General features: G+C 40.6%; 1 protein-coding gene across 1 annotated transcript in view; it reads right to left on the reverse strand.

The window, feature by feature from the left end:
* Positions 1-12,227, reverse strand: part of MICU3 (mitochondrial calcium uptake family member 3) — a 51,958-nt gene extending 39,731 nt beyond the window's left edge. The window contains 2 exon segments of the mRNA XM_041479885.1: positions 12,007-12,158; positions 12,161-12,227. Coding sequence (XP_041335819.1) covers positions 12,007-12,158; positions 12,161-12,227 — 219 coding nt within the window.
* Positions 12,228-12,845: the final 618 nt, after the last annotated feature.

Consider the following 12,845-nt stretch of genomic DNA (forward strand, 5'->3'; position numbering starts at 1 on the left):
TATTTCAGTTTTCTGACAATTCCAGAAGAGAACAGAGTAATACTTTTCCTATATTGCTTCTTAATATGGAGTGCAGCTGTTGATAGTAATAGGCCTCCATAATATACTCCAGTGTAAAGCTACCATATCTGTGGGAACTGAAGAAGAGAAGAGCATAATTATAATTCCAGAGTTACAAAAGTATAATATAGCATTAAGTTCAAATATCACGAGAGCCTATGTTTCTTCGTGATATTTGAATATGGGTATATTTCCCATCCAGCTGATTTAAATGTAAACTAGGTAGTACAAAACTGTAAATGTTCTAAATTCTCACATCTTTCTGTGGCACAGCCAAACCTTTAACAGAAAATATACTGCTGCTATCTGAAAACTCTTTTTAACGAGGCAAGGTCCTCTGTGGAATCATTATCTTGAAGAAAATGTAAGTATCAACATTTTTTCAGAGATGAAGAAACCAATTGATTCCTAGAAGGAAAAGCAATCATATAGGTAACTTCTCCCATTATGTTGAAATGCAGCATCTTATCAATGAAATCTCCCAACTTGCTCATTATTCCTGTCATTTAATACAGTATTCCTAAAATTCTCCATCTGTCTAACTAAGGAACACACAATTTAACTAATATGATATTTTCTTTTAACAACTAAGAAAAGACAAATGCACTTTTTTTTCAGAGAGACATCAAAACCCCAGCATAAGTTGTAAGATATCTGCAGTGGCTGTCCACTAAGAGACAACTGTCCTCAAACAGAAACACAAATTTGTTTTCCAAAACCCTTCTAAGAACAGATTACAGATTTCAGCAATTAGAAGCAAAAACACATTTATACTGAGTAGTCAAAGATCTGGGCTCACTTTTCTTCAGCTTTTCAAACAACATCCTTAAAAACCAAAACATTAGTGAGACTACCGCAGTCAAAATTTTATGGCCTCAGTTGTAACTAGAAGATTAAATCAGATTTGTACAAGAGAAACATCAAAAATTAATGTTTCTAGAGGAGGTCAAACATGTTCTATTTGGAAAAAAAAAAAGTTTTAAAGGGGAGTCTTACTACTTAATACCTTATCTAGGACATTTGAGCCAGCCTTCTATAGGGACAAAAGACTATTGACTGTGTATTTCTCTTTCTGGACTGTCTCTAGTCCTTTTGAAATCATTGTTTCATGTGTGTATGTGAGAAAATGTTTTGTTTCAACAGACAAATCTGCCATAGAAAGTAAAATTAAGAGAAAGGTCAATACAATAATTTAATTTTCAGTAGATTGCTCACAAATATTCTGCACTCCTGCCTGAGAACCAGCTCTAAACCAGGGCTTCATGTTTTTTATAATTGCAAAATGATTACCAAATGAAATATGGGGGAAATAACCAGTCCAATAGCCAGACCTACAAAGTCATCTTAAAATGACAGAAAGAAGCAGAATTCTTTTCTAACGTACCCACATGCAAGACAAAATATTTCTGTCCTATCTCACTGTTTGAATATTTTGGTCTTACTGATCCTTCAGCAGTCCAGTGGCATTCAAGCTATGCCTTCATGTGGGAAGTACACAAGTCAGTTGTTTTGACAGAACTTGTAGTGACACAACTGATTATTCCCGTATTTGAAGTTTAATAATCTATCTTTTTTTCGAAATGCATGTTATTTTATCAGTTTCATAAACATGCTCGTGAATACAGTCAGGTTGTAAACACAAGTAATAAAGCAATATTTCTGCTTTACAAAGCAGAAATAAGCAGTAATAAAGTCAATTTTCAGAAAAGAAACAGCTTCAAGGCCGTATTACACACACTGTATGTATAATAAATTGTGATCAGTCATAATCAATCATACACAATCATGGAAATCTCTAGATAATGTAACTCTCAAATATCATTTTAGTTTTGATCACTGTCAGTATTTAGAGAGCATGTTGAGATTCTTTGCACTCAAGAAATTCTCACTGTCTCAGGTACTACTGCTTAATATTTCGCTTGAGACACTCAGAAAAATATTTGCTAAATTCTCAGACACATATTTCAATATTATCTTAAGGACTCATGCTGCTACAAGTATAAAATAACATGCTGCAAACATGGAATTTTGAAGACATGCTTAAAATTTATGCATGTCACTACTCAGGTCTGCAAAGCTTTAATTTCTGCCTCATTTTTCACTCTAGTTTCTCTCTGACTATATGGAAATGCCAATATTTCATGCTCTGGCTCAAAATCATGGTAACCTGATATGAATATGGAGCCCCCCATGAAGAGGAGCCCAATACCTGCATGACCTTGCTCTGGTGCTTTATTTTCACTTTTCCAAGCATCAAACTGGATAAGGGAACTGCTCTGACTGAGAACTTTTCTACTGGTGGTAGAAAAGTTTTTTAAAGTTTAAAAGTTTTTATTTTTAAGCCAGATAGATGCCTGGGTCTACCCCACAAAAACAGTTATTTGTTTCAAAACCTAGGCCACAGGAGCTTACAGATTATGAAAAAAGGAAATACCACCTGTTCCAGCAGCAAGCTCCAGCTACATCAAGTGAGGGAAAACGGTGGGCTTAAGCATTATTTTATTCCAAGGAGTAAAACCACCACTTTATTTTGAACTTGGTGGATTGATCTGAAAGAATCAAAACAACTTCTTCCAGTTATTGATCCAATATGAATTTAAATAAACATAAACAAGGCTTAATGCGTATTGCATCACCGATCCATACACTGAATGCCCAAATAAAAGCAAAGTTTGGCTACAGAAGACTCCAGGCACACAATCAGCAAACTGACAAATAAAACTTCTTTGGAAATAATATTATTTTTTAACCAAATTTATTTTCAGAGCTTTATTGCTTCTATTATGCTTAACAATTTATGTATCATGCAGAACATTTTCTCTTGTATAAAAGCCGTAATTACTGGGAAGTAACAAATATTCTAAATAAAAACCAGGACACTCTAAAGTATTACCTCAATTTGCACTTCTTCAGGCATTCATTTAAGAAAATAATCTCAACACATAACAATGAAGCATCTTCTGTTTTCTCCAACATTTGCAAATGATAATGCAGTGAACCAAGTATGAAAATCTTAGTGACACCACCAATTGCTCTTGATTGATTTATTTCACATTTATGCCCATCTTGGGCAATCTTACTGTAGCAATGGAGACAATGAGCAGCTCTCCATTGAGGACGGGCTGAAAGAGTTGGAATTGTTCAGACTGAAAGAAGTCAGGGAGACCTTAGAGCATCCTACCAGGACCTACAGGGCATCTGCAAGAGAGCTGGAAATTACTTTTTACATGGGCAGGTAGAGATGGGACAAGGGAGAATGGCTTTAAACTGAAAAAGGGTCGAATAAGATTAGATCCTAGGGAGATATTCCGTACTCAGAAGAAAAGAATGGTGGTCAGAATCTGGTACAGGTTGCCCAGAGAAGCTGTGGATGCCCTGGAAGTGTTCCAGGCCAGGCTGGACAGGGCTCTGAGCCCTGGTCTAGTGGAAACTGTCCCTGTCCATGGCGTGGGGGCTGGGAACTAGATGATCTTCAAGGTCCCTTCCAAACCATTCTACGATTCTGTGAACAAGACACAGAAAGTAGAATACCAGGGAAGGTACTGTTGGTGAAGGAGTGAACAAGATTCTCTAAGTTTCCGATTTCTATTTGAAGTTTCAAGAGCTTATCCTGACTAAATCTCTCTGTGATTAGCAAGTATTTTGAAAAACTTTCATGAAAGCACATCTCTCTGACAAATAAATGAAGGTAGATTTTTCTATGCTACATGTTTACTAATCCTCTTGGCAATCATGCCTACTAATTACTATGATCTTGTATCATGTTACAATTCTATGTCTTTTAAAAAAAGACGCCCATTTCCATCACACAGAAAGTCAAAAATCTCCTAACAGCAGTTTTACCTTAATTATAGGCATAGCTGCTTACCTCTGGTTTACCTGCATATGTGCACTGACCTGCTTTGTAATTAGAAATATGGGAGGAAAAGTCCACAGCTGAAACCAAGAATCTAGCTGGTAGACAAACCTTCCATCCTTTCAACTTCACAACCCAACAAGTAAACAAAGAGGCAAGACTGAAGGTTATAAGAACTCACAAACGACATATCATCTTTTCCCTATTCTCAAAAAAATTTAAGTGTTAACAGTTGCAATCAAACAACTTATGGTTATCATCCTTCTGTCCTTCTTTCCTCAAACTCTTGTACCTTGTTGCTCCACATTTCACCACATCCTCCTTTGCCACACTCATGCAGAAGGACTGCAGAGAGAACAAAGCACCTGTTTTGGGTGTTTAAATCAGCTGAAGAGAAAAAATTATCTTGGCTTATATTCCTGCTGATCCCCAACACAGAATTGTGTATACACACCTCCACTTCTCCCATGGAGGATATTTCAAAGCCCTTCCTAAAATTGATTAAATATATTCACCTGGGCAAAGGAAACAGAGGAAAATATTTTTTACTGAAACAAGGTAATTAAAAATTAAATTGAAAACCAAACAGCAATTTGGCAGGGTACTTCTCTAAAGGGAGAGTATAATTCTTTGATTGGGTGTGATGTCGTTGTCAATCTATGCTACAAACATACTACAAATAGCCTAAAATATCCAGGAAAGACATCAAAAGTTTCACATTTATTATGCAAATGAAAGTATGATGGCAATGCTTTCTCACTAACATGTTTCAATGACTTAATATACTTAATAAAAGCTCTTTTCTGCAAGTATTGTATTTAAAGAGGGCCATCTAAAGCTCTGCTTTATACCACCACACGTGTCACAAAGCAGTGGTCCTTTAGATGAAGGTTTTTGTTATGGACAATTGGCATTTTTAAGTCAATCAACTTTGAAAGCATTCCTTACAGAACCTCTTCAGAGTGACACTCCACAGAATTTTCTGCCTCTATTCATAGCCAAAATTTAAGTGAAGAAAATCTAGACTTTTTATCAAGCTAATTCGTCATTCAAAACCCATTCCCATTTTTTCATGTGCTATGTCTATCAATAAGACAAGTCAAAATGCCCTGAAAATCTGGTATTCTCAGCAAACGTCTCCAGGTACTCCTTGAAGCATGGGCTAATCTCTATTTCTGGTCCCACGTGCCATGTTCATTTTACTGGCTGTCTTACCTCAGAAACATTTCCTTGCAGAATTTGGTAAAACATGAATTAACTTGTATGGCCTTCCAGTGAAATCCAGGCAATAACTTTATATTGTCCTAACACAATGCAAGGCCTAACACAGGGCACAAGACCACAGTGACACTGAAATAGCTAAAACTTTGCAGTAGTTATGACACTGAACTATCTGAAAATATCCAAAAATGACAATGATATGGCCCAAATTGACTGGGAGTAAGCTGCAGAAGATAAAGCAGTATCTCATTGCTCTTTTTATTAAAAAACACAAAAGAAATGTTCTTTGTCAAGTGTGAGCCTTGTGTAACACAAGGTAAGTAATAAGTAAGTTTTATTCTGTGACAAAATATCTAGTTTTCTCATAGAAATGAGCTCAAATGACAGATACAGAATTTTTGGAAATTAAAAATTTGATGCCTACAAGCTCTGCAGAAGTAATCTACAAGAATCCATTGTCAAAACACAGAGTAATACTCCAATTACCAGATTCTGAGAATATCCAGAAAAAATGCAACATGTTTTACAGAGTAGTTAAAAATGTATATTCTGTGTGTGCATGTGAGGCAAAAAACTCCAACAGTATCACATAAAATCTCACAACTTTATTCCAAGTCAAATCAGTGTTCTCTTGCTTTTTCCAACTGAGATAAAGGAGAGTCTATTTTAGCTAAAGAAGCCAATGTTTACTACTAATGATACATTTTGCTTGCAGTCAAAAATATGTTTGCTACAGTAGTTTAATTTATTTCAAGTGAGTAGCTTCCTTTGAATTTTTGTTGCAAAGTAATCTGTCTTCCATCAATGAGAATCTGTGCAAATTATTAAAATAAAAAGATTTTCAAAGCAACGCTGTTCCTAACTTCCTTCGTTTCTATTTGACTTCAGGCTTATTTAATATGCTCCCATGTAGATAAAAGTAGCACAATTCTGTTTTCATGCTGGGTGGCCAAAAGGTTAACCGTCAGGTTCCCAGTGTGGGAAAATCCCAAAGCAGACAAAATTGTTTTGATGCTTACTGAAGTTGTATTTCTAGCAGACTACTTAGATGTTGTACAGCCAACTGTAGCTGTTAGTTGATCCCGCTTCACTCAGATAAGGACATTATAATATTCTTTACAAGCATAGGAAGCTGGAATGCGTTTAAAATACTGTAAAAAGGGCCACGTTCAGATGTAACTCTGGCACAGGAAATCACTGGGGTAACAATGTAACTGATATATCAGTCCTGCCTGCATTAGTTTCACAGGGGACCCACTTCACCTATAGCAGTTCTCCAAGAAGCCTTAGTCAGTATGTATGCCCAGCCCTATATGTTAATATGTTTCACTGCATGCCACACCAAAACACACTAGTAGCTGGATCTGTCCATCCCAAACATGCACCATCCTTTTCTGTCATGAGGAACACAGAAATAATGATAAAAGGTAAACCTTCCATGTCCTTCAGCATGGCTCTCACCACAGCTGGCAAGCAGTATCCGTCTCAGGATTATGCTGATAAGGAGCTTCAGATGTGATCAGCCAAAGAGCAAACCATCTTCATACATTTGGCAACTGCCCTATGGCATGAAATGCACAATACTTATGAAACAGCATTTGCTGCAAGTGGCTTTTGGAAAAGTGATGCTTATGCATCTTTTGGAACAGCATCCTCTTTGAGCAGGGAGGAGAGCCTCCTCCCTAGGGGAGCATCCCTTACTTTTTGGAGGTAAAGTCTTGTTCTTCATTTCACAGAGATGGAAATACATGACGCAATGCTCTTAGAAATGTGCTGCTACGAAAATACTTGACCCTTTGATTATTTTCACAAATTTTCACAAAGAGGGACTTTGACAGTATCGCTGAGACAGTAGGGAAAAATCCTTTGGAAACACCCTAGGTATATAGTTTTCTTCTGGAAATTAATGTGCCTTCAAGAAATGTGAAGTATGCAGGCCGTGTCTGTCTCTCCTTGCCCTTCTTTAGATTTTAAAATAATCTCTGAAGGAAGATTATTCACAGACCATATATCCAAAAATTAAATAAGAGGCCTGGAGTTCACTACCTTTACATAATAACAACATGATTACATAGAAGGCTCTTAGGAGGACAAAGATGCATCATTGGTATTTCCAAGACTATTTTAGCAAGTTTTGCTAACGACACTGAACTTCTGGAACTAGGAAGGAACTAGGTCTTCTAGTAAGGAACTAGAAGACAAATATTAACTCCTCTGAGGAACTCTGTCACTCTGTCAGAACAACAGTTCTTTCAAACAGATTCTTGCTCTGCATAACCACCTCCTAAACTTTAAAGGAGCTGTCTCTGCTAGCAGAGCTCTCCCTGTCTTCACTGAAACCTTCAGACACAAAATTAGGAGGTCTGAGTACAGAATTTTACTTTGGTTCTTTGGTTACAAGGAGGCAACACCCTTGGAATTAAAACTGCTAGTTTATTATAGTGTCCAAGATTTCACTCCAAATAATCATCTATAAAGCCCTAGGGTCCAGAGTTATTCTCAGAAAGCATCTGGGAAAAGGTAATCCTGTGGGGAACTTAGCTTCATACTGCTTCTGCAACAAATCTTACTTTCCACCAGAACACCTCAAGTGTTATGCTTGGTCAAGCAAGCACATTTCTGCACTAAGCCTATGATCTTTGTCTGATCAAATAGTCTGCCACACCACAGACCCCATGCTGGTGACACATTTCAGAGCTTACTTGACTTTTGGCAAACAGCATTTTCTTACTTATCTGTACATAAACTCACAAATCTGTTGCTCAACACGTTTCATACTTCAGCAATTTCATAGAACGTGGAGACACGCAGACCATTTTGACACTTTTGACATTGTTTTTCTACAAGTCTCACAGTGTCAAATACATTTTTTTTCCAGTTAGTCTCAAAAGATATGCCTCATTTCTGAATTAGTTAAAAAGGTTTCACATGAACATCTGTGTAATCATCACTATTAGTCCTGGAAACCAAAACCCCTTTTAAAATTTTCTGGCTCATAAATCGTAAAACACAGTAGTAGGACAAAGCAACCAACCATCAAGATATATATTATACCTTTATACACTTAAATATTCTGTCACTAGCATTATTTCAACTCAGTGACAGAATCTGAAGAAAAGTCAGCTGTAGGGATAGTAAGTGGGACTAGTACAACTCTCAAAATACTTTCACAGGCCATATGAACATTATGTGGAAGCAGGTGGCCTGCCAGGAAAGAAAGATGTTCTTTGAGAGCCAAAACATAAACTAGGTTTATCCCTGTGTTTTAGTGTTTGGGAGCATCAGAAAACTATTCTGCTGTCCACTGGAGCTGCCTGGATGAAACAAGAAGACCACTTCACTTATTACATTTTTACAAAAATTCCTCTGAGGAAGTCAAAAACCCACATGGGAGTTCAATACCAGGCATTGTACTGATTTTGGCTGGGATAGTTAACTTTACAGCAGTCAGTAGAGTGCTATGCTCTGGATTTGTGACCGAAAGTGTGGATAACACAGAGATGTTTCAGCTGTTGCTGAGCAGTGCTGACACAGCGTCATGGCTAATCCTGCCTCTCACATTGTCCCACCACTGAGTTGTCTGGAGGTGCACAAGAAGCTGGGACGGGACACAGATGGGACAGCTGACCCCCACTTACCAAAGGGAGATTCCACACCATACAATAACTGTGCTTGCTAATAAAAGCTTTGGGGAAGACAGAGGAAATGGACACACACATTCAGTGCATTTGTCTTCTCAGGTCTCCATTAGATGTAATGGAGCCCTGTTTGCCTGGGAACGGCTGAACACCTGCCTGCCCACAGGAAGCAGGGAATCAATGCCTTGTTTGGCTTCATTTGCATGGCTTATTTTCCTTTGCTTGTGTGGCCTTTACTCTGCTTGTTAACCTGTGTCTATCTCAACCCACGAGTTTTCTCACTTTTACACTTGCAAGCCTCTTTCCCATCCCACTGCTAGAAGATGAGGGAGTGGCTTTGTGGCACCGTGTGGCGCCTGCTGGCCAAGGTTAACCACAGTGCTAGAGGTGAGACAGCTGTAACTACCCTGAGTATCTGAATACTTTACACTGTGATGCTGTCTTCAGTTTATAACTGTGTTAACCTTTAAAAATGAAACTATCCATCCTCAATCAATGTTTCAGAATGGATTAAAAAAAAAAACAAACCAGAAAATCTATGGGAGGAAATAGATTTCCTCCCCAGAATATTTACAAAAATTTTAAGACTCTCTGTCAAGAGAGTTTATACAAATTCATATTAAGGCTGTCTTAAAGGAAAGAATTTCAGGTTTTGCAAGGGCTGGTCCCTTTACTGTCAGTACTGGGGTCTTTTTTAGTGGTTCTTCTGTCCCCCAGGAGTGGTGTAAGAAACACTTGGTGTAATTGCTTCTACCAGCTGCTGTAGATCTCTATACCAAGACACTGACAGCAGAGACTCCACTTCCTGCTTCCAGTGATCTCAGTAAATAGCATTTGAGAAAAGCATGCTGCTAGAAGAGTAATTAAGAAAGAAACGTGCAAATGAAAATATTAGGACGAAGAAGAGTGTGGCTTGGATGGAGGGAGGAAAAAGAAAAGCCATTGCATGATTCGCTTTGGTGGAATGAAAAGAAGCCTGAGATTGGAAATGAAACAGGGAACTAGGGAAATTTTAGAAACTAGAAAACCCCAGAAAGCAGTGCCAGACTTTATGCACCAGGAATAAAGAAACAACCAAAAGCAGCTGGAGAGGATTCCAAGATACATGAGCCTCATCATTTTTTGCTGGTCAGTACCTGATAAAACTGTAAAAATATCCTAGTAAAACATGCATCACAGTTCCATCAACTCATCTATACAGAATCTGCAGGTTATCATTCTCCAATGATTACTCTAAACACATTTGACAGTAGATCCAAGAGCTCCAACCTTAATCCTAGTAAGACTGACACCTTTATGACTTTTCATGACAGAATTTTCTACTTTCAAAGTTATCAGACTTAAACTCTTATACACTATTAAAGTTGAAAGCTCAGCACTCAAAATCAGGAATTAAAACATTACTGCCCCTCAGGCAACACTAATTCAGCCTTCTAACAAAGGATGTTACAATACAATACCATTGCAGAATACCATGAATAACATTCAACGCAATTTGAACATGATATTTGCATCCTTTTTTCTATCTCTGGAGATGTTTTAGAAATCTGTAGTGAAAGAGTTGGTGCTCATTACAGGTCTAGAGGGCAATTATAAATGGATAACAGACAGAGCTTATGGTCAAACTACTCATGGTAGTTCCCTGTCTAGATTCACTTACAAACTATGGTCTTTCCCCACAAGCCACTCTGCGGAACAAGAGTCAATAATAAAAAACGCACAGGAACCCACAACCTCAGACCAAAAATGTCACAGCTATTTGATCCTCATTTTTAGGGGGCTTTAATTGAAAGGATATTTTTTCAGGAATCCTGAGCACATAGGCATGCAATTGGAAATCAATTAGACCAATCATTCAAAAATAAAAACCTGCAACGTAAAACTAATATTCTCAGATGTCAGTCTGGATTTAGTCCACACAATCTGAGTGGACATATTTCAAGTTAATCTTTCAAATTTTCTGCTAAGCAAATAGAAAGCCAAATTAATTAATAGCCCTCCGCCATACAGGAGTAAGGTGTTTCAAGATAGTTACTGCCTATACCTATGTATACCAATATTTTTTAAAAAATAGGTATACATAGGTATTACATTTTCTAAATTTTTTTTAGTTTTACATTAATTAAAATATAAACTCAGTTCTTAATTTTCAACCTCAATGCTTTTATAGTGATGTGTGTGAAAATTCATAATCATACATCCAAGAAAATTCACTGACTTTCAAAGGTACAGCAGCAATATCTACCTTTAAAGAAAACTGACCATTAAGACTCGCTAAGTAAAACAATGTAAAGTTCTGTCAAAACAAAACACTATGAAAAACTGAAACAGTTTGTCTTCAGTCCTCTGTGCCACAGTAACACACTCCAGATACGAGACCATGAATAATCAAAAATAACCAATTCAACTTCTCTTCATAGGGGATGCTGCCAACAGGATCTGCCTCTGAGCTAACAATGCAGGGCAAAAGGGCATGAACAACATTCATACCTAGGCACATGGCCTCCACTGCAAAAATGTAGATCCTGTTCTCAAAGACAGTATAAAATAAACTCAGTATAGAGAAAGCAGGCCATCTGCACCACAGACTTCCAGTCTTAGCAGATGCCACTGTGACAAACTGCCTAATCACAGCTCTTGACATTTTCAAATGAAAAAAGCCCCATCTCCATGATTACCATATATTACACAGGCTGCGGTGCAGGAGCTCATCCTTATCACGGGAAACTTCCATTTTCCAAGTTGTGTTTCTTGTTACCCCTGGTTACTCAACCGGTGTTTTCGCTGAATTAGTCGAACTGAACCGTTATTTGTCACAATGCTGTCACTTCTTATGAAATTCAGTGTAAACCTTTCACTCTACAGGAAATTTTATATTAGAAAGGTAACAGTCCTAAGCACAAATCGAAAGTCAGGGCTTGCGCTGCCAGGAGCTGTTCCATTTGCAAACCAGCGTTTTCTATTAAAGAAAGATTCGACCAGGACAGCACCGGAGGCGAAACGCAGGGTTCACGCTGCGAGCGCAGCCAAGGCGCGCCAGTGCCCGCGGCTGCGCTCCGGTGACAGCCCGTCCCTCCCGATGGCTGACAGCTCCTGCTGGGGCCCTGCCTCGCCTCCCGGCCCGGGGCTGCCTCCACGCAGGGTCACCTCTGCGCCACAGCCCGGGGAGCGCCCTCCCGGAGAGCGGCCCCGGCAGAGCCGGCTCCCTGCGAGGGGCGCGCACACACCTACCGTCACCGTCTCCTTGGCAGCGGCCGCCACGGGGATGGGAAGCAGCGCCCGGGCCCCGCCCGGCTCGGCGGCTGCCGGCTCCCGGGAGGGCTCCCGCCGCCGCTCGGACAGCCGGTACCCCGCGAACCCGGCGAGAGCCGCCCCCGCCGCCGCCCAGCCCAGCNGCCGGGCGCGGGCCCCAGGCGGCGGCGCCAGCGCAGCAGGGAGCGCAGGGCGGCCATAGCCCCGCTCCGCCCCAGCGCCCGGCGCACCGAGCCCCCGGTGCCGGCAGAAGCCTCGCGAGAAGCGGGGAAGGGGGTGGGGAACCGAGCGGGCCCTGCAGTCCCCGCCCCGCCCCGCGCCGCCGCCGGGCTGCCCGCGGGCGCAGCTCCCCGCTCCCGGCTCCCGGGACAGGCAGCGGGACGTGCTGTGCCAGAGGCGGGGCGCGGCCAAGTTAGCGGAGATACGAGGTGGCCAGACCGAACACGGGGATCCGGCACGGAGCTGGACCCGCGCAGCGTGAGCCAAAGTGCCGGGGCAGGGTGCCGCGTGGGAGCTGCCGTGAGCGGGGCGGGCTGTGCGTGCGCCTCGCTGCCTGCTGCGCGCACAGCGGGCGCCGCGTGTGCTCCGCAGCGTGCCCCCGAGCCCCGCTCCCGGGGCAGTGTGCCGCACCGTGCCGCCGTGTGTCCTTGCCGTGTCCAGAGCCTCTCCTCTGATACATATTCTTGGCGACAGCTAGCTTCCTTTGCATAATCAAGAACTCGTTAAAGACCCGTTGTGAAAGCTGAGCATGGTCTTTTGTCCCTGCTTGATACTGATGGGCAAAAAATCTTGTCAGTCTTTTCATGTTAGGGCATTCT

The sequence above is a fragment of the Pyrgilauda ruficollis genome, unplaced genomic scaffold, assembly GCF_017590135.1.
Source record: "Pyrgilauda ruficollis isolate IOZ18807 unplaced genomic scaffold, ASM1759013v1 scaffold5, whole genome shotgun sequence".
NCBI classification, from domain to species: Eukaryota; Metazoa; Chordata; class Aves; order Passeriformes; family Passeridae; genus Pyrgilauda; species Pyrgilauda ruficollis.